Source organism: Myxine glutinosa, chromosome 3 (assembly GCF_964187855.1).
Source record: "Myxine glutinosa chromosome 3, kmMyxGlut1.1, whole genome shotgun sequence".
NCBI lineage: Eukaryota > Metazoa > Chordata > Myxini > Myxiniformes > Myxinidae > Myxine > Myxine glutinosa.
In genome coordinates this window covers 35063122-35084873 of record NC_136263.1, presented here as the reverse complement: position 1 = coordinate 35084873, position 21752 = coordinate 35063122, and the positions used below count along the sequence as shown (strand labels likewise).

The following is a 21752-nucleotide window of genomic DNA, read 5'->3' as shown; positions in this document are numbered from 1 at the left end:
AAAGTGAGAAGGTGATCCGGCATTTTCCCTCGCACCCATTAAGGGAGAGGCCTCCTCCCCAACAGATCTGCACCGTGGAAGTGCTACATGTATTGCATTATTGTGTGTGTGTATGCTCTACAGTACGTGTGTCGTGTGCGCTACATGTTGGTCTATATGCGGACTCGCTGACAAATACACGCACTCCCCATCGCTTCGGGAATGGGTAAGGCTAATGAAAGCTTGAAAACAAATTCAGCAAAATTCACCAAGAAAAATAAATTGTAAAATATTTATTTAAATTTGACAATAAACTTTTTGTAAATGCACAGAGGCAAAGTAGCAAAATTTCAGAACAGATTTCTTAGTCTGCATTTTCATTTTCTGCAGGTTTTTGTAGTTTCATTCGCTTCCTTTTCTTCACAGTTTTCAATGATTTCCTGAAAGTACAAACATCACAATAAATGCACAAACATGGACTATAACTCAAATTGACTGTACTTGCCTTCAATCGATCCAATCCAATCTGGATTGAGGGCCGCCAGGATGGCCTGGAGGTACGTGCACTCTCCTCTAAGCTGTCCAGCCTGGGGTCGAATCCCAACCCAGATATAAACTGTCATCCAGATATTTCATTGATGTAGGTTGCCGGCCCTCGAATGGACGTTAAACTGGGTGTCCTGTTTGCCGGCATTAGTTGAAGAGTAGGCGAGCTATTGCGGCACCCCGAACAGATTCCAAATTCCTGCCCTGACTTTCTGAGCTGGTTGCGACCCGACCAGGATTGTAGCCTCGTGGCTGCTCCGGCAGCATCAACACTTGGCAATAGTGCATGATGATGAATATGGGTTGGATTCCTGACAAATTCAAATCCCACTGAACTGATGCACAACATTGCCACTTAGAATCTTGTGCACAGGTGAGGGATGTTACGCTGTTTGTCCGCTCTGCATGCAATGGCTTGGGGATAAAAGTTACCAAGGTATGGGATATAAATCATAGGCCTTTTGAATGGTACACGGAAGTATCCTCAAAGTGAATGGTCCAACTTATACAAAGTTTGACATGGTTGCACAAATAATGCTTAGGTGTGGTTACCTCTGCTCCACACGTTCTGTGTTGACTGGTGGCGGTTCGTCTGCTTTCTGCGCTTCTCCTCTGAAACAAAAATGTTGCTTACCATTTGTATACACCACCTGCCAACAGGTAGGCAATATATCTTAAAATAGCTTTTGCAGACCGTGTATGGTAGCCAGTGACCCCTTTGTCACCATCTTGTACTTCACGATACCATTCCTGTCCTGCAGGTAACACTGGTTGCATACCTGTGAGCTAACAGGTTTAAGTTGCAAGTGGGGTGAACGTGGCATTGTTCGTCAACAATAGGGGCAGTGACCAGGAAGTATGTTCATGAAGCATGTGTTGAGGAAGGATGAAAGTGACTGGTTGAGAAGAGTGATGGAAATGAATGTAGAAGGAAGTAGAGGACGGGGAAGACCGAGAAAGACTTGGCCAAAGATGGTGGAAGAAGAAATGTAGGCAAGGGGGTTAACAAGGGGAGATGCAGAAAATATGGCAAAATGAAGAAGATTGTCATGGGGACCGCAAGACTAACCCCCGCTCTGGCAGGGAAAATGGCCTTAAAATGCATGTTGTTGTTGTTGTTGTTGTTGTTGTGTGGAATAAGCTAAAATTTCGTAATTTTTTCAGCTTTTTTTGTTATGTTCCACTGCAAACCAAAGAAATACATTTGTGAATACTAAAATATTTTTTGATGTGAACAATTTTCTGGAAGAAATGGTGAATTATTTGAAAAAGTGCAAGGGTGCCAACCTTTTTAGCAACGACTATATATCTCTATATATAAAGGAGTGGCTGTGTGTGTGTGTGTGTGTGTGTGTGTGTGTGTGTGTGTGTGTGTGTGTCTGTCTGGATGTCCGCTTATAACTCAAGAACTACACATCGGAGAAAAGTTTAGAAACAGATTCGGAATCAGCATAAAATCCCGGTGGTTTTAGGCTACGTTTTATTTTAATATCAATGGTTTAAAAAAACCGCGCCAGCTGCAATTCCATGGTGTAGTTTGTGGTGTATTGCAATGGTTTGTCAGGTTTGGCTGTGGGTCTAGAATAGCTCCCATTTCCTTATGTTCTTCCACTTTTATTTCGATTCTTCTGTTACAATGCCTTCTTATCGACCTTATATCCCCCCGACGAGGCCTCTACATAATTTCATGCGGCAGAATTTCGTGCATTTTGAGTGAAAGAAGTGAGACGAAGTTGTAGGAGGAAGAAGAGGCGCGGTCACTGTGGAGGCCTCGATCGTGAGTGGAAATGGCGGGAATTGCGTTTGTATCGCAAAGTAAAGGATCTGCATTCATTTTTGAACTTGCATTGGTGGATTGTTATACATCTGCATTATTTTTCATTAAAAAACTTTATGTTGAACTTGAAGGCTCCAAGCACAGACTATAATAATATATAGCCCTCATTGAGGTAAAAATAAAAGTAAAAAGCCTGCTATCGCTTACCAAGCAAGCCGTTCTCCCCTCCCCCCCCCCCCTCCCTCCCCCATCCCCTCCCCTCCCCTCTCCTCCTCCCCCTCCCCTCTCCTCCTCCCCCTCCCCCTCCCCTCTCCTCCTCCCCCTCCCCCTCTCCTCCTCCCCCTCCCTCCTCTTCTCCCCTCTCCTCCTCCCCTCCCTCCTCTTCTCCCCTCCCCCCCCTCTCCTCCTCCCTCCCCACCGTCTCCTCCCCTCCCCCCCTGTTCCCCTCCCCTCCCCTCCCCTCCCCTTCCTCCTCCCCTCCCTTCCCTTCCCCCGCCCGGCAATGCCGGGTACTTTCCCATGGCCAGCTGTACGTGGGCTGCTCGAGGGTTGGAAAACCAAGCAATCTTTATGTCTTGGCACCAAGTAAGAAAACCAGAAATGTTGTATACCAAGAGGTTTTGAGAAATTGAAAATTGACAAAACGTCATGTAAGAAATGTACTGTGATATTGCTCTAAAATATACATGTTCTTTTCATCATATATTTGTATTATTCTTATTCAACCCGGGCGAAGCCGGGTACCTCAGCTAATATATATATATATATATATATATATATATACTGTATATATATATATATATATATATACTGTATATATATATATATATATATACTGTAATAATATATAATATTGCGACATATATATATACAGTATATATATATATATATACTGTATATATATATATATATATATATACACACTGTATATATATATGTATATATATATATATATATATATACTGTATATATATATGTATATATATATATATATATATATATATATACTGTATATATATATGTATATATATATATATATATATATATACTGTATATATATATATATATATATACTGTATATATATATATATATATATATATATACTGTATATATATATGTATATATATATATATATATATATATACTGTATATATATATATATATATATATATATATATATATATATATATACTGTATATATATATATATATATATATATATATTGTTGCGAATATGGAATTTGGCCTCCATATCCGCTTGTAAATATTCCCCTATTTTCTCCGATACTCCCCAACTCTCCCTTACCCCATTCCCTAGTCCCATTGTCTGTAAACAACACCCATTAGAGCCGATCTTCCCCTTCATCCCCCCATTAAATGTCGTGCCAGGTCCCCCGCACCACACGTAGACAATTATAGGACATCTTGCTAGTTATTCTTAATCTATGTCAGTTAAGGACTTGTTTCCATTAATTATGACTCTTCGTTGCACCAGAATGTGATTATATGGCACCTGTTAGGAAGTTTAGGACCTCCCCATACCTCTCCGCATCTCTTCCCCATGAAGAAGCGCCAACTACAACAACAACAACAAAAGAGGGGGGCGGCGCGGTGACGGCATGGGGAGTGGGCGTCCTCCTTCCGGCTCGGTTAGCCACCATTGACCACGCGCTCCACGGGGTTACCACGAAGGGCTCCCTGTCGGCCCCTCGTCAAGGGCGGAGCCGGTAACCCCCGCACCCAATGAGAAGCCATGGGCCGATGCCATCTGGGGCGGCGCTAACGAGCCGAGGGCGTGTCACTCCCGGCCGGAGATATACGCGGCCCCGCGCCGGACGTGAAGGGAGATGCGCCCCGAGCTTGGAAGGAAAAGACGCCACCCTCCCGAGCGCTGAGCGACCTCCCCAGCTTGAGACCAAAGTCGCGACCCACAAGCGCTGTGATACCTTCACGCATCTCTGGACACCACCGTACGTGATTCTGTCCCTGAGCCAGGTGCACCTGAGCCATCGCGACCTGCCTCCCCTTTTCATCAACCCCCGTGTGAGTCAGCATTTTGTCCCGTGTGTCTGTCGTCTGTCCGGGGATAATATAAGAGTGTGTCTAAGTGCCTGTCTTCCTGTAATATACCTCTAGCCCCTGTAATCTAACCTTTTTCCGTACGAATATACTTGAGAATCGAAACCCTGGTGTCGTATTGTGTCATTATAACCCAGCCGGGTGTCTTCTCTTTCCTATTGAGCCAGCGTAGCGCGATTAGTCAACATTCGGGCACAATCGGGTAACTTGTACGGATACGGCGGCCATCCCGCTCGGCCCACCATACCATCAAAGTCGTATCTGTAACAATTGGTGTCGGGAGTGAGATTCGAGGCCCGACCAAATTTTGAAAAAAAAAACGAATAGAGGAAAAAAAAAAAAAAATTTGGTCAAAATTTGGAGCGGCCGAAATTTGTTTTGTTTTACGAAACTCGAATTTTGCAAGTCGCGCTATGGCGGATCAAGACGGCTGGGGTCCGGTAGGGGAGAGTGAGGTAGGGTCGATCCAGGACCAAAATGAGGGACGTGAGGAGAGCGAAACAGCGGGGGTAGCAGACGCGCGAAATGGCGCCTCGCACATAGCTACGGCGGCCGCACCCGCTGCACAAGTGGGAGGGATGGCCCAGATGCAGGTCCTCATGGAGCAATTTATGGCGCAAATGCAGGCGTCCCTCAAACTGCAGAGTAACCAATTGGGGAACCGGATGGATGCTCAGGGTGAGCGATTGGAGGGCCAAATGGGGGTAATGGGAAACCAAATGGGGGTAATGAGGGACGAAGCGAGGGGTACCGGTGAGAAGTTAGACAATAATTTTGAGGAGTTAGACAAGAAAATTGGGAAGTTAGACAATAATTTTGAGGAGTTAGACAAGAAAATTGGGAAGTTAGACAATAATTTTGAGGGGTTAGACAACGGGATAAAAGAAGTGAAAAATGGGTTAATGGGGGTAGAAAATAGAATGGCTGCCCAGGAGAATCAGATAGAGGGAGTGAAAAATGGGTTAGAGGGGTTAGAAAACAGTATGGAAGGCAAATTGAGGGACATGAGGGACCAAGCGGAAAGGGAAGTTAAACAAATGGAGCAGCAGATAGAGGGGGTCAGAATGGGGGTAGAAACCAAACTGGATGCTCACAGGGAGGAAATGGAGCAGATGAGGGTGGCATCTGGGCAGGAGATGCAAGTGATGGGAGAGGAGATCAGAAGAGGAGTGAGTGAGGAGGTCGGAGGAGTGCGCGAGGAGGTGAGGCACTGTAAGGAGCGCATGGAGAAAGAGGTGAGAAAGGGGACTGTAAAATTGCAAGGTGGTATAGAGGAATTGACGCTGGGAGTAGAACAACTGACAGTGGGACAAAAGGAGCTGGGGGACCAGGTAAAGAAGAACACAGCGGTAATAGAGGGTTTAAAATCGACACAGAAGGAGATGAAAAAGGACGTAGGGGTAATTAAAAAAGAGTGCCAGACGGTACATGAGGACCTGACGAGGAAAATGGACAAGGTGGTAGAGGTAATGGAGGTTAAAGAGCGGGAGGTGCGGGAGCACATAGAAAAAAATAAAGTGGAGTTAGAGGAAGAACTTAAAGGGGCGCACGAAGAGATGAAGGAGATGAAGCAAAAATTAGAGGAAGTGGAAGAAGGGGTGAGCGAAATTAAGAAGCGACGGAGAGAGGATAAGAAAGAGATAAAGGAGGAAGTAAAAGAATTGGTCCAAAGTCTGTGTTCGGATCGTGATGATGTGCTCATTAACCGGATGAGGGATTCGCAGGTGATGGAGGAGAAGCGAAGAGAAAGAGGACCCGGTGTAAGTGGTGACCAATATGGTCGTGCGTATGATGCGCCAGGTGATTTAATAAGCTTGGGGGTCGAGATAGACCCGGATGTTCGTGAGAGGCCAAGAGTGAGGTGTATGGCTGGTCCGGAGGGTATGGAACGAGAGGTGCGAGGTGTGGGTGAGCAAGGTTGTGGTGGTATGGAATGGGTAGCGGGTTGCGGAGGTGTGACCCATGCATCGACACCAACAGGGGTAGTTGTTGGAGGGACCGGGGAGGCACGAGAGCCCCTTGGGGGTAGTGTACTGTGGGGGCCCGGCCGGTTCGGCCCCGCGCTGACCCCGCAAGGGGCGACGCACGGGGTCCGGCCGGCGGGCAACGACTCGCATACGAGGTGGTCCCACAAGGTCCCACTCGCGCCGTATGACGGCAAGAGTGATCTACGCGCGTACCTGGCGCAGTTCGACTGTGTGTGTAAGGGTAACGGTTGGGGTGAGGACGAAGGTGGAGTACACCTGGTGGCCGCATTGCGCGGCGCGGCGGCGGAGGTGCTGACGGCATTACCAGCGGGTGCTCTCACCCTGCCAGCCCTCCGCGACGCCCTAATTAATCGATTTGGAATAGAACAGCAGAGCGAGCTTGTTAAAGCTCAGCTCGCGCTGCGAAAGCGCAAGCCCCAGGAAGCCATCGGGGAACTTGCCCACGACATTCGCCGCGCAGTGGGGATCGCACATGCTAGCATGGCAGCGGATTCCCGGGAAAGCCTGGCGCTGGACCATTTTATCCAGGCCCTCCCGGATATTGAGCTCCGGCAACAGCTCGCCATGTGGCGCCCGCAGACTCTGAGCCAGGCGGCTGACGCTGCGGCCCGTTGGGAAGCAGCGAGGCCCCTGGCCCGGGGGGGCGAGCGTCTCGCAATGGCGGTCCGCCAGATGGGACCCCCGATGGAGGGCGGACCCCTTAGGGGGCCCGCCCCCGACGTGGGTCCTGACCTGGCGGGCATGGTCCGGAGGCTGGTGGACCAGCGCCTGGCAGGACCTGGACCATGGCAGGCGGCCCCGGAGGTGGCCCGCGGTGGACCACGAGCGGGTAATCCAATTCGGACCTACAGGGGGGGGAATTTGGAATTCCGGAGGCAAGCACCTTATCAGGTGAGGTGCTATACCTGCAACCGCCTGGGTCACCTGGCGCGGCACTGTCGAAACGCGCGCCGGGATGATCCCCGGCAGTTGAGGTCCTCAACTCCGCCCAGGGGGGAGCGGGTTAGCCGACCCCAGACACCCCCCCGCCAGACCCCGGGAAACTAGAAGGTGTCGGGCACGTAGGGCGGTGTTCGGCAGCAGAGGATGGAGGAGAGCCCTCATTGACGCGACAGGTCATTTATTGTGGCCAAATTGGAACCGGTAGCCTGACAATTAGATGCAAAATTGCCGGCGTGGGGGTAGACGCCGTCGTGGACACAGGAGCTAGCGCCACGATCATCAGCCCTGTGGTCCTTGATTCGAGCGCAGGTGGCTGGGATAAGATCCAGCGCCTGCAAAATTATAGTTTGCAGCTTGCTACCGGGGTAACGGCCCCGATCATAGGGCGTGGTTCTGTGACCCTCAAGTTAGGGTCGGTAAGGAGGGAGATAGATGTTTGGGTGGCGGAGGTGTGCGACCCATGTTTAATAGGGTTGGACCTGTTGACTGCCAGCGGTTGTAAAATCGACTTGTGCCGGGGGATCCTGCAGGTGGGAGTAGAAGAGCTGCCGTTAGGGGGAGTGAGCACGGCCGAGAGAGCGGAGCTGGAGGCTTCCGAGGCCGTGACCATCCCCCCCAGGGCCGAGGCGATAGTGCCGGCCCGGTGGGCAGCTCGCCCAACATGGCAGGAGTCCTGCGGCCTGGTCGAACCGGTGGCAGCGCAGTCCATACCGGGTTTAATCGTGGGCCGCACCCTTGTAAAAACGGACGGACCGGTAGTGGCCGTCCGAGTAGTAAATGTGAGTACAGAACCACGCACTATAGTAAGGGGCACGAGGGTAGCTGGCTGCACCCCAGTGGAGGAAGTCGCGACAGTGAGGGGCGAGAACGTCCAGCCGAGCCGACCCCGGGGGGAGCCTTCAATAACAAGTAGGAATTGGCCCGATCCCATTTGCGAGATGGTAAATCGTAGTAGCGTAGAGTTGGGAGGTACCCAGAGGGAGGCCTTACACAAACTGGTTGGGTCCCATTTGGACCTCTTCTCCCTGTCCACCGAGGATATTGGACGTACGGGCCTGGTGAAACATCAGATCCACACCGGTGAGGCCCGGCCTATTCGTCAGGCCGCCCGACGGCTCCCTTGGAGCAAGAGGGCGGAAGCTGACGAGCAGGTTGCAAAAATGCTCGACGCAGGTGTGATCGAGCCCTCGGGAAGTCCTTGGATGTCACCTGTTGTGCTGGTCAAAAAGAAGGATGGGACCACGCGGTTCTGCGTGGACTATCGCCAGCTAAACAACGTGACACTCAAGGACTCATATCCCCTGCCAAGGATTGATGACACCCTCGATGCCGTTGCGGGCTCCAATTGGTTCACAACTTTGGACCTCAAGAGTGGGTATTGGCAGGTGGAGATGGATAGGGCAGGGAAGGAGAAAACGGCATTTTCCACAGGTAAGGGACTGTATCAGTTTACTGTGATGCCGTTTGGTTTGTGTAACGCCCCCGCCACCTTTGAGAGATTGATGGAGCATGTACTAGGCGGCATGCCATGGCAGTCATGCCTGGTGTACCTGGATGACGTCCTGGTACATGCCCAAACGTTCCCCCAGGCACTAGCTAATTTGGACCAGGTGTTCGGGTGCCTCAGACAGGCAGGGTTGAAGCTGAACCCGAGTAAGTGCACTTTGTTTGCAAGAGAGGTGGCCTATCTAGGTCACGTGATTGGCCGCGAGGGGGTAAAAACAGACCCAGACAAAATTAAAGCGGTAGAGGAGTGGCCCGCACCACGTACCATCAAAGAGGTGCGGGGATTTTTGGGACTCTGCTCCTACTACCGGCGCTTTGTGGCGAAATTTGCGGAGTTGGCCCGTCCCCTCCACCGGCTTACGGAGAAGGGGACGCGATTTAATTGGACACGGGAGTGCCACGAGGCCTTCCAAAAATTGAAGGGGTGTCTAACATCCGCACCCCTTCTAGCTTACCCCACTAGTGACGGGACATTTACCCTGGACACGGATGCGAGCCAGGAAGGATTGGGCGCAGTTTTGTCTCAGACACAGGAGGGCGTGGAGAGAGTGATTGGTTATTATAGTCGGGCCTTAAGTAGGCCCGAGAGAAATTATTGCGTCACTCGCAAAGAGTTATTGGCTATGCTGGCTGCCATGAACCATTTCCACCCGTACTTGTACGGGCGGAAATTTTTGGTTAGAACTGACCATTCCTCCTTGCAATGGCTCCTTCGGTTCAAGGAACCGGAGGGCCAAATTGCAAGGTGGTTGGAAAAGTTGCAGCAGTACGATTTTGATGTGGCCCATAGGGCCGGGAAGGCCCATGGTAATGCGGACGCACTCTCTCGGCGTCCTTGTCTGGGGGAAAACTGTAAATTTTGTGCGAGACACGAGGAGAGGGAGCAATTGGGCGATTCCGCCCCGATTCTCGTCGTCCGGGCAACCCGGGTGAGAGGGCCAATTTTGCCACTAACCGCGGACGAGGAATTTGGAGAGTTGGCTTGGAGCACGGCCCAGCAGGAGGATCCTGTTCTGGGGCCGGTGTTCCAATGGGTCAAATTGGGGCAAAGACCAAAGGGGGAAGAGGTCACCCCCCTCGGGGCGCAGACAAAGGCATATTGGGCTCAGTGGCAGACCCTGGAATTGAAAGGCAACATCTTGTATCGCAAGTGGGTGGAGGTTCCCTCTGATCGAACTTCCTGGCTGGTGATAGTCCCTGACAAATTCAAGAACGTCATATTGCAACAGGTGCATGGTACCCGCTCCGGCGGCCATTTGGGCAGGACAAAGACAATATCTCGGGTCCGCCGGAGGTTCTATTGGGTGAATATGGGGCGCGACATACAGGACTGGTGTCGGAGATGCGACGCCTGTTCTGCCAAAAAGGGACCAGCACGGAGGATGAGGGCCCCCCTTCAATTACATCAGGTGGGGGCCCCCCTTGAGCGGGTGGCTATGGATATTCTAGGACCGCTGCCCCGCACCCGCCAAGGTAATAAGTATATCCTCGTTGTGATGGACTACTTCACCAAGTGGCCGGAGGCCTACGCCCTCCCCAACCAAGAAGCAGGGGTGGTAGCGCAGGCCTTCGTGGAAGGATTTGTGTGCCGGCATGGGATTCCACAGGAGTTGCACACCGACCAGGGACGAAATTTTGAGAGCAAATTACTAAAAGATGTGTGCAGTCTCCTGTCAATTCGAAAAACCAGGACAACGCCTTTAAGACCTCAATCTGACGGGATGGTGGAAAGATTCAACCGAACTTTAATCCAACAACTGGCACTGTTCACCACCACCCGTCAGGATGACTGGGACGAACATCTCCCTTACTTGCTCATGGCCTACCGAACCAGCCAGCACGGGGCCACCGCATGCAGTCCAGCGTTGCTTATGTATGGGCGGGAGTTACGGGCTCCCGCCGACTTGCTATGCGGTCCCGTGCCAGACACAGTGGTTAACCCGCCGAGGGAGGGGTACGCACGTCACCTAGAGGAAGGCATGGAGCTAGTCCATGCCTTCGCCCGCCGCCAACTCCATCTGGCGGGGGAAAAGATGAAGCGCAGGTACGACGACCGGAGCCAGGGGAGTCAATACGCTCCGGGGATGAAGATTTGGTTCTTTAATCCCCGGAGGCGGAAGGGAAGGTGCCCAAAACTCACCTCCCCCTGGCAAGGCCCAGGAGTCGTCCTGTCGCAAATCTGTGACGTGGTCTTTAAGATCAAAATGGGGCCACGAGCCCTCCCTCGGATCGTCCACGCCGACCGGATAAGACCTTACACCGGCGAGCAGGCGCCCCCGTGGATCGCCTCGGCTTTAGATGCCGAGGCGGGACCCAGTACCTCTGAATAAGGGGGGCTTATTAGTGCCAGAGGACTGGGGGATTGAGGAGCGATAGGCCCGGTGGGAGAGGGTGGCATCCCTGCCACCTTTCCCATGTGAGGGGGGCAAAGGAGCAATAGCTTGTGGGGTGTATGGCAGTGAAAACTAGCCCGGGTGGGTTAGGATATGGTGTGTAGGGATCTAGCGAAGATGACATTAGGTAACGTTAAGATTAGTTAGTGACTGATACCTGTAGTGGGGACGCAGGTAGATTAGTATGGATGATAATGACGAGGGAGCGCAATAGTTAAAGGGACGACTGGGAAGCGCAAGTTTCAGAAGGGAGTAGTTAGCTGAGATGATGCTGTGTGTGTGAGGATTGCACAGGTGTGCAACTGGACAGGTGTGTGGAGCCGTGTATGAGTGGTGAGTGTTGTGGATCAGCGCGAATGCGCTTGGGGAGAGAAGGGTGCAGGTGGCACCAGGTGTGAGAGCACAGGTGTGCAAGTACAGGTGTGTGGAGAGAGTTGGAGTAAGTGGTATGGAGTGGTGTGCGTGGTGCGAAGGTGTGGATGGGGGAAGAGTGGACCCCTTTCACGAGTACCCGGGGCGGGTAGTGTAAGTGTTAGGTAGAGGGTGCAGGTAAATTGTGGTTGGATATTGGCATCTGTGGTGCGGTTGCAGAATGGTGTTGTGAATGGGTGCATTAGTGTTGTGGAAATGGCTGGGCGTGTAGCCTGTTAGTGTGTGTAGTTGGTTGAGCACTCCACCACTGTGAGGATGTCGGCCAGGTGAGACCGCAGGTGGGCTCTGAGAGCCGGTAGAGTTGTGGATGGGGCCCGAGGATCCGGAGGATGGACCCGGGTAGCCCAGTGCCAGAGAGGGCACCGAGTGGGGAGAGTGCCAGAGGGCCTTCCCCAGGTAGTTAGGTTAGGGCAAGGAGCAGGTAAGCTCGGAGGCAACTGCAGTGGTGGAGGTGTGCAGGTGGGTAGACCCACTGGGAGAGGTACACGCCGCAGCCCAGAAATTGTGCGAGGGCACCGGGAGATGAATCGGGGGAGTGAGACCCCAAATTGAAGAGCACCACAGTTTGGCCAATGGGAATTGGTTTTTAGAACCCATAGTGTAAGAGGGCCAATGGTTTGGCCGGAGAGAGACCCCGGGTAGTGTAAAGTTGTTAAAGTCATTTAGGAGATAGTTAGGATTGATGAACCTGTCGCACCATACGCAGCCACTTGCCTGTGGTGATGATGATGACTCCACACCTGTGTTTTCTTTGTTTTGTTGCAGGAGATGAATCGCTGTGTGGATTTGTGAGACGCATCACGACGTGGATGAGACATTGGGGTGATTCCATCTCTCCCTCCTTAGGAGGGACTGATGATGAATTGGTAATGGCAAATTTTGATGAGAGTTGAAAATGGCAAATTTGATTGGTTAGGAGGGAGAGAAGACGAATTTGGTATATGGGAGGAACGGGGAAGACAGTAGGGATGTTTGTTGATTTGTAAAGTAGATGTTTATGGGTAGTGTTGTGTTGTGTGGATACAGTAAGGGGTAAGGGAGGGGCCATGTAGGTTACCTGGTGGGGGGGGGGGGCGTACGATAGGAACGTACCTGTCTCACCTGGTTCCCATGTGCCCCCAGTGTGCATTACCTTACATTGCGTGCACTTTTGCGCCCTTACCACCTTACTCACTTGTCTGCTTCTTTTGTCTCCCACCTCCGAGGATCTGGCTTTGGGGTAGAGAGAGAGGAGAGAGAGGTGCTGGCTGCGCAGTTGTGGGCCTGCACTTTCGCTGTTCGCTGCCTGGATCGGTACACCATATGGACCGCAATGTTTGTGGCCACCCACAATGGACCGCAGTTCGTTTGCGGCCAAGCACCACCCGGGGATGGACCTATGGATCAACGTGGCACCTATGCCATACAGGTGAACCACTAATAGTTAACACCACCAAGTGCACCACAAGAAGAGCAAGAGACACCTGCAGGGTTAGGGGTTGTTGAAGTTATTTTGATTCCAATGAACAATGGTGACTGCACCGATTGGTGGTGGGGTGGTGCTGTTGATGCTCGGGAAAGGGTGCTCTGCACGTTATTAAAGGCCGTCGGCCACAGAGCACTCGTGGGTTGGTGTATCGATGTTGGCAAGCGCGCTCTCTCTATGCATAACATCTGCATGTGTTCCTCCAAAAACAGGTCCTGGATCGTAGTGTAAATAGCAGCATAGTCTTGTAAATAATGCTCCCTACCGGCTGTATGTTTAGTTTGAGAATTCTTTCCGGATTCGGTTATCCTGTGGGTGTGTTTCTGTGAGGAGAAGGGTGCAACGTCGCAGGGGGACATATTTACTCATTTGTGAATATCTGTAAAACTGTCGCACTCAGGGTAGAGTTAATAGTAGAGGGAACTACATTGCGTGCCACACTAAAGTAGGTAAAAATTTATCGGGTCGGGACGCCCCGAGGGTAGAGAAGGGTGCAATGTTGCGAATATGGAATTTGGCCTCCATATCCGCTTGTAAATATTCCCCTATTTTCTCCGATACTCCCCAACTCTCCCTTACCCCATTCCCTAGTCCCATTGTCTGTAAACAACACCCATTAGAGCCGATCTTCCCCTTCATCCCCCCATTAAATGTCGTGCCCAGGTCCCCCGCACCACACGTAGACAATTATAGGACATCTTGCTAGTTATTCTTAATCTATGTCAGTTAAGGACTTGTTTCCATTAATTATGACTCTTCGTTGCACCAGAATGTGATTATATGGCACCTGTTAGGAAGTTTAGGACCTCCCCATACCTCTCCGCATCTCTTCCCCATGAAGAAGCGCCAACTACAACAACAACAACAAAAGAGGGGGGCGGCGCGGTGACGGCATGGGGAGTGGGCGTCCTCCTTCCGGCTCGGTTAGCCACCATTGACCACGCGCTCCACGGGGTTACCACGAAGGGGCTCCCTGTCGGCCCCTCGTCAAGGGCGGAGCCGGTAACCCCCGCACCCAATGAGAAGCCATGGGCCGATGCCATCTGGGGCGGCGCTAACGAGCCGAGGGCGTGTCACTCCCGGCCGGAGATATACGCGGCCCCGCGCCGGACGTGAAGGGAGATGCGCCCCGAGCTTGGAAGGAAAAGACGCCACCCTCCCGAGCGCTGAGCGACCTCCCCAGCTTGAGACCAAAGTCGCGACCCACAAGCGCTGTGATACCTTCACGCATCTCTGGACACCACCGTACGTGATTCTGTCCCTGAGCCAGGTGCACCTGAGCCATCGCGACCTGCCTCCCCTTTTCATCAACCCCCGTGTGAGTCAGCATTTTGTCCCGTGTGTCTGTCGTCTGTCCGGGGATAATATAAGAGTGTGTCTAAGTGCCTGTCTTCGTAATATACCTCTAGCCCTGTAATCTAACCTTTTTCCGTACGAATATACTTGAGAATCGAAACCCTGGTGTCGTATTGTGTCATTATAACCAGCCGGGTGTCTTCTCTTTCCTATTGAGCCAGCGTAGCGCGATTAGTCAACATTCGGGCACAATCGGGTAACTTGTACGGATACGGCGGCCATCCCGCTCGGCCCACCATACCATCAAAGTCGTATCTGTAACAATATATATATATATACTGTATATATATATATATATATATATATATATATATATATATATATACTGTATATATATATATATATATATATATATATATATATATATATACTGTATATATATATATATATATATATATATACTGTATATATATATATATATATATATATATATATATATACTGTATATATATATATATATATATATATATATACCGCATATATATATATACAGTGGAACCTTGACTTACGAGTTTAATTCGTTCTGTGACCGAGCTCGTAACTCAAATTGCTCGTATCTCAAATCAAATTTCCCCATTGAAATGCATTGAAATGCTATTAATCCGTTCCAGCCCGCCAAAAACCACACCAATTTTTTTTAAAATATACAGTATATATAAAAATATCTCGCGCTTTATATTTCACCTGTATGCAGCATACAAGTTGGCAGGATGGCCTGGACTGGAGGTACGCACACTTGACTCTAAAGTCTAAACTGTCCAGCCTGGGTTTGAATCCCGACCCAGCTATAACCTGTCATGGGTGAATCACAGGCAGGGTGATTCATCAATGTGTGTACCGCTAAACTGGGCGCCCGTTTGCGTCCCATTAGTTGTTGGATGTTAAGGATCTCACCGTGTTTTCCACAAAGAGAAGGCGAGCTATCGCCGGCACTCTGAACAAGTTGTGGCCTGGCATGCTCTTCTCCTCTGCCGTTATATACGTCCTCCTCGACACCTCGCTCATGTTTTTCGACAATTGCGTGTTTTATATCCAAGCACATCATCTTCTTCTTCTCAGTACCGTGTTTTCCACAAAGAGAAGGCGAGCTATCGCCGGCACTCTGAACAAGTTGACGGCAGAGATACTGTACGTGCACGTCAAGATAACCACGTGACCGGAACCCACCTGGCGGCGTAAACTCAAAATAAAGAAACATGCGAAAACAAAAATGCAGCGCTATACGACAGAGATACTGTACGTGCACGTCAAGATAACCACGTGACCGGAACCCACCTGGCGGCGTAAACTCAAAATAACCAACATGCGAAAACAAAAATGCAGCGCTATACGACAGAGATACTGTACGTGCACGTCAAGATAACCACGTGACCGGAACCCACCTGGCGGCGTAAACTCAAAATAAAGAAACATGCGAAAACAAAAATGCAGCGCTATACGACAGAGATACTGTACGTGCACGTCAAGATAACCACGTGACCGGAACCCACCTGGCGGCGTAAACTCAAATAAAGAAACATGCGAAAACAAAAATGCAGCGATATACGACAGATACTGTACTTTCACGGAAAGATAACCACGTGACCGGGTGGCGAAAGCTCGTAACTCAAATCTCGGCTCGCATCTCAAAGCAATAAACCGCCCGAGCGACGGCTCGTATCTCGAAAAACTCGTAAGTTGGGGCACTCGTAAGTCAAGGTTCCACTGTATATATATATATATATATATATATATATATATATATATATATATATATATATATATATATATATATATATATATATATATATATATATATATATATATATATATATATATATATACAGTGGGACCTCTAAATCCGAATTTAATTCGTTCCAGCGGAAGTTCGGATTGGGAAAAGTTCGGAATTAGAAACTATTTTCCTCATTAGAAATAATGGAAAGTGAATTAATCCGTTCCTGGACCCCAAAAATCCATTATCAAGACACTGTTAACTGCAAATACACATGATTCAAGGTAAAATAAGATGAGTAAATGCCCTAAATATCAAATAATAATAATAATAATAACAAGAAATAAATGTACTAACATGAAAATAACTGCATTTACCTTAGTGGAGAGTTCTGATGGTGCATGTGGAAGCTGGAGAGGAGGAAGGAGGGAGAGGGTTTTATTGCTTGGAGGGTGAGGCACCTTCCAAGCTAACATCAGATGACTGTGCTTCTGGTGTTTGCTCTCTTTGTCTCTTAACACACGTGTAGAGGGTTGGGGCTCACTAGGCTTGCTTTCTTTAGAGAACCACCTCTCCAAAGTTGCCTGGTGTTGGCGACTTTTCTTAATTTTTCTGAAGTGGTCAATCACATTGTCACCGAACAAGTTAATGCTCCTGTTAACCACTGCTTTATTAGGGTGCCACCTTTCAACAATGGCCTGTGTTTTAGACCAATGGAAGCACAGTTCTTTAATTTCAGCACTGGAAATGTTACCACTAGCTCCCTCTTCCTCCTCTGAATAAATTTCCACTGCCACTTCTTCTTGCTGCATCTTGTGGAGGTGCTGAAGTTCTTCTGTGGTGAGTTCCTTGTTGTGATCCTCCACTAACTCCTCCACATCCTCTTCACTCACCTCCAAGCCCATGGACTGACCCAATGCTACAATAGCAGGCACAATAGGTTCTTCAAAGCCTTCAAAATCTCGACGCTCGCGGCGGGAAATATGAACGACGCTAACGCTATGTTGGCGGTTCGGTTATAGAAATACATTCGGAATTAGGGACAAAATTTTCTCGAATTTACGGTTCGGAATTAGAGTAGTTCGAGATGAGGGGCGTTCGGAATTAGGGGTCACTACTGTATATATATATATATTGTAACGATTTTGAGAAGTGTGTAACGATTTTGGGAAGTGTGTAACGAATTTGAGAAGTGTAACGGTTTTTTGAGAAGTGTAACAATTTTGGAGGAAGTGTAACGAATGTGAAAACGTTACAATGTGAACGTTACAAACGTACGGTACCACCCTGTTAATGTAAATAATGGTCGCAGTCAGCGTCCTAGTTAATTGCATGGAATATACACGCAGGTCACGATATATCTTTTAAATAGTGCATTTCCTTATTCCATGTAGGCTAAGTATGTGTTTTCCCACTAGATTGACTTTGCATTGTATCAAACAAAATAAGCGTAGGCCCTTCCAATTTCCCCAAAACCTCCCTTCCATTTGCCTTCCGCATTTTGGTCGGTTTTTCTCTTCAACCACCATTGGCCACGAGGTAAGGTTGGAGAAGAAAGGCGTGTCTCCACCTCGTCAGAAGAGGGAAGGAGTGAACTGGCCCTAACAGCCAATCAACACCGCGGTGAGTGACCCGGTAGGCGTGCCCTCGGAGTCGGCGGCTTGATTTCGCCCGAGGTGATAAAAGCGCCTGCAGGGGACTGCTTTGAGAGATGAGCTGGAGAGGAGCAACGAGGCTGCACCAAAGAGAGGCGGTGAGATGCGAAACGCTCCAAGCCAAAGAGGAGAGGTACTCGGCAAGGAGACCAGCTTTGGAGAGACGCGCTGAAAGGAGGGAGACGGCCCCGCCCCAAGAAGAGGAGCAGGTGTGCCGAACCAGCGCGTGGCGTCTCCCGCAGTGGATACGCGACGGAGGGTTTCCCGCCAAAACCGCGAGGAATTGCGACCGGCGGCCTCCCGACCTTGCCTCCATCTCAAGCCTTACCTGCCTGAACCACCCCTGTGTAAGTGTGAACGTCCTGTCCTGCTCGTTGTCTTGGGGCTAAGTAAAAACGAATAGTGTAAGTTAAGGATTCGCTGTGTCACTGTTTCTTCCATCCTTTGCTTGTGTGTGTATAATAAATCTGTTCTTCCTCCGTATTCTTCTTCTTCTTTTTCATTCTCTTGCGATCGCTTTAGAGATTTCCCGATTGAATATCCGTGGGGCGATCTGGTCAACGTCGGGTGAAATCGGGTTTTAATCGGGGAGTAACTGTTCGGACGCGGTTAAATACACCACCGCTCGGTCAATATAACATCTAAAAGCCGCGTCTGTAACAATTGGTGTCTGGGAGTGGAATTCGGGTCCCGAACCAAATTTTTAAAACATCTAGAAAAAAAAAATTTTTGGTCAAAATTACGAGCTGCCGAAATTTATTTTGTTTTATAAAGCAAAACCCGAATTTTGAGATCGCGCCATGGACAATCAAGGCGATCGGAAGTCGGTGGGAGAAATAGACAGGGTGGAATCGACCCAGGACCTCGGGGAAATGTATATGGAGGATAGGGAGGAGGCGAAAAATAGCAATGTGGTTGCGGAGGTTTCAGACGCACAGAATGGCGCCCTCGCGCACGTGGTTGAGGGGGCCACGGTCGCGGAACCAATGAGCGCGGCCCAAATGCAAGCCTTCATGGCCCAATTCATGGTGGAAATGCAGAGAGAAAACGACATTATGGAACGAATAGAAAACAGAAGGAGGGCTGATAGTGAAAAAATGGAAAGCAGAATTATGGGGCAAATGGGGGTAATGGGAAACCAAATGGGGGTAATGGGGAACCGGATGGATGCTCAGGGTGAGCGATTGGAGGGCCAAATGGGGGTAATGAGGGACGAAGCGAGGGGTACCGGTGAGGGATTAGAAAAGAAATTTGAGGGATTAGACAAGAAATTTGAGGGGTTAGACAATGGGATAGAAGGGGTGAAACATGGGTTAACGGGGGTGGAAAACAGAATGGCTGCCCAGGAGAATCAGTTAGAGGGGGTGAAAAATGGGTTAATGGGGTTAGAAAATAGGATGGAGGACAAATTGCGGGAAATAGGGGAACAATCCGCCCGGGAAATCGAACAGATGGGGAACCAGATGGAGGAAATACGACGAGGGGTGAGTGAGGAGGTCTCGGGGCTACGCGAGGAGGTAAAGCGAGGCGAAAAGCGTATAGAGAAAGAAGTGAGGAATAATACGGCTAAGTTACAAGGGGGAATAGAAGATCTGACGGAGGAGGTGGAGCAGCTGACAGAGGGACAAACTAAGTTAGTGGAGCAGGTTCAAAAGAACACTGCGGTGCTAGGAGGGTTAAAGGCGACACAAAAAGAAATTAAAAACGAATTAATAGCGACGCAGAGGCAATGTCAGATGGTACGGGAGGAACTGACAATGAGGGTGGAGGAGGTGACAGAGATAATGGAGACGAAGGACCGGGAGGTAAGGACGCACGTAGAAACGGTCACGGTAGCCTTAGAGGACGAACTTGAGGAGACGCACCGAGAAATAAAAGAGGTTAAACAAAAATTAGAGGAAGTGGGAGAAGAGGTGAGTGAAATTAAGAAGGGACGGACAGAAACTAAGAGGGAGATAAAGGAGGAAGTCATGGAATATGTACAAGGTCTGTGTTCAAATCATGATGTGATGCTCACTAACCAAATAAAAAGTTTGCAGGTGGCAGAGGAGGTGAGACGAAGTACGGAGGTGAGTGGCAATGTATATGATGTGAGGAAAGCTTCAGTCGGCTTGGGGATTGGTTTGGATCCGGGTGTTCGTGAGAGGCCGTTGGTGAAGTGTGCGACAGGTCTGGTGTGCGAAAAAAGAGGTGTGCGAGAATGTCCGACCATGGGGTGTGTGAGGAAAAAGTGCACGCCGAGGAGTGAGTGTGCCGTCAAGAGTGAGTTGGTCGAAGCGCGTGTGCGAGGGAGCACAGGGAAGCGCGGTGTGGTGAGTGTTACGGAGGAAGTAACGAAAAAGTGTGCGCGGGAGGACGCGCGAGAAAGGTGTGTAACGGACGGGTGCATGAGGAAAGAGTGTGCTGTCGAGAGTAAGGGTGAGTGCGCGACCGAGAGTGGAGGTGAGAGTAGTGAGAGTGAAACGGAGCGTGAGTTGGTTGTGACAGGTGAGCGAGGATGTACACCTGGAATGGAAGGAAGCACACCTGGGATGGTAGAGCGTGTGTGGGAAGGCACATTTGAGTTGGTAGTGAGGCACGTGGATGGGTGTGCGAATGAGAGCACACCTGTGATTGTCACAGAGGAAGTGACCGAGGAGGGGGCGCGAAGAGGTGTGTTAGTGAGGTGTGCGAGCGACGAATGTGTGCCAAAGTGTTCGGTGGTCAGGTGTGTGACCAAGTCGGTGAGCGGAGTGAGTGTACCGAGGTGTGAAAGAAAAGGTACGAGGAGAATGGGAACGGCTGCATGTATGAGCAAGAAAGAGGTAGCGTATGCATGTAAGCCTGCAGGTGAAGCGTCGACGGTAACCGGGTTAAAGGTTAGGTCGACTTTTAGCCGGATCGGGCCCTCGGTGCGTGCCGGGCTTCGCGTGCCGCGAGAACCAGCGGAGATCCGAGCCACGGCGGGTTCGAAAGGACCGCCGTGCGCGATCCACGCTGGGCCTCGCGTGGAGCGGCCGCGTCCGGGCTCCACTAGGCGGAGCGGGCAGCCCGATAGGAAGGGTCGTCATGGCGACCACTTTCTATTGAGACGTGCCGGCAGGTCGAGATCGGGACATTGGATGGCTCCACGCCGAGGTGGTGCATGGGATCTCGGCCCGGGTAAGCCTCCGTCCCTGCCCCGAATGCGGGACGTATCCAGCCGCTGGCACAAAAGAACCCGCGTTCATTGCTCGGCTGTACGAAGCCGGGCTGTAGATGTGAATTGGCGCACCGAGAGGACCTAATAAGTAGACGGGTGATGGTGATAGTGATAGTAGTGATTTGATACAAAATTTAGAAAAGTGAATAGAATTGGCAGTAAATAGAAAATTTTTGACTTGTGGAATCTGGACGAACAAAATTGATAGTGAGAGACCCCCGATGTGGTGGGATGGCAAATCCACCATCCCTCACAGAGTGGGGGCAAATGCGCAATAGTTTATGGGGTGGCTATGACAACCGAGCCAGGGAGGGCTTGGATAATGATAGGGATCTAGAAGAGATTGACATTAGGTGACGTTAAGGTTAGTTAGTGACTGATACCTGTAGTGGGGACGCAGGTAGATTAGTATGGATGATAATGACGTGGGAGCGCAATAGTTTAAAGGGACGACTGGGAAGCGCAAGTTTCAGAGGGGAGTAGTTAGCTGAGATGATGCCGTGTGTGTGAGGATTGAACAGGTGAGAATGGAACAGGTGTGATTGCACAGGTGTGCAACTGAACAGGTGTGTGGAGCAGTGTATGAGGGAGTAGTGGTGATTGCGTGTTGTGTTGACCAAATGGTCCAGGAAGAAAGGAGGGTGCAGGTGGCACCAGGTATGATTGCACAGGTGTGCAACGACAGGTGAATGAAGAACAGGTGTATGTGGCTGTATGGAATAAATGGTATGGAGTAGTG

General features: G+C 49.9%; 1 protein-coding gene across 1 annotated transcript in view; it reads right to left on the bottom strand.

Moving 5' to 3' along the window:
* Nucleotides 1-257: 257 nt before the first annotated feature.
* Nucleotides 258-21752, bottom strand: part of DDX52 (DExD-box helicase 52) — a 38979-nt gene continuing 17484 nt past the window's right edge. The window contains exons 15-16 of the mRNA XM_068104433.2: nt 1078-1137; nt 258-419 (exon numbers count right to left, since the gene is read on the bottom strand). Coding sequence (XP_067960534.2) covers nt 344-419; nt 1078-1137 — 136 coding nt within the window. The 3' untranslated portion in view covers nt 258-343. The remainder of the gene's footprint in view (nt 420-1077; nt 1138-21752) is intronic.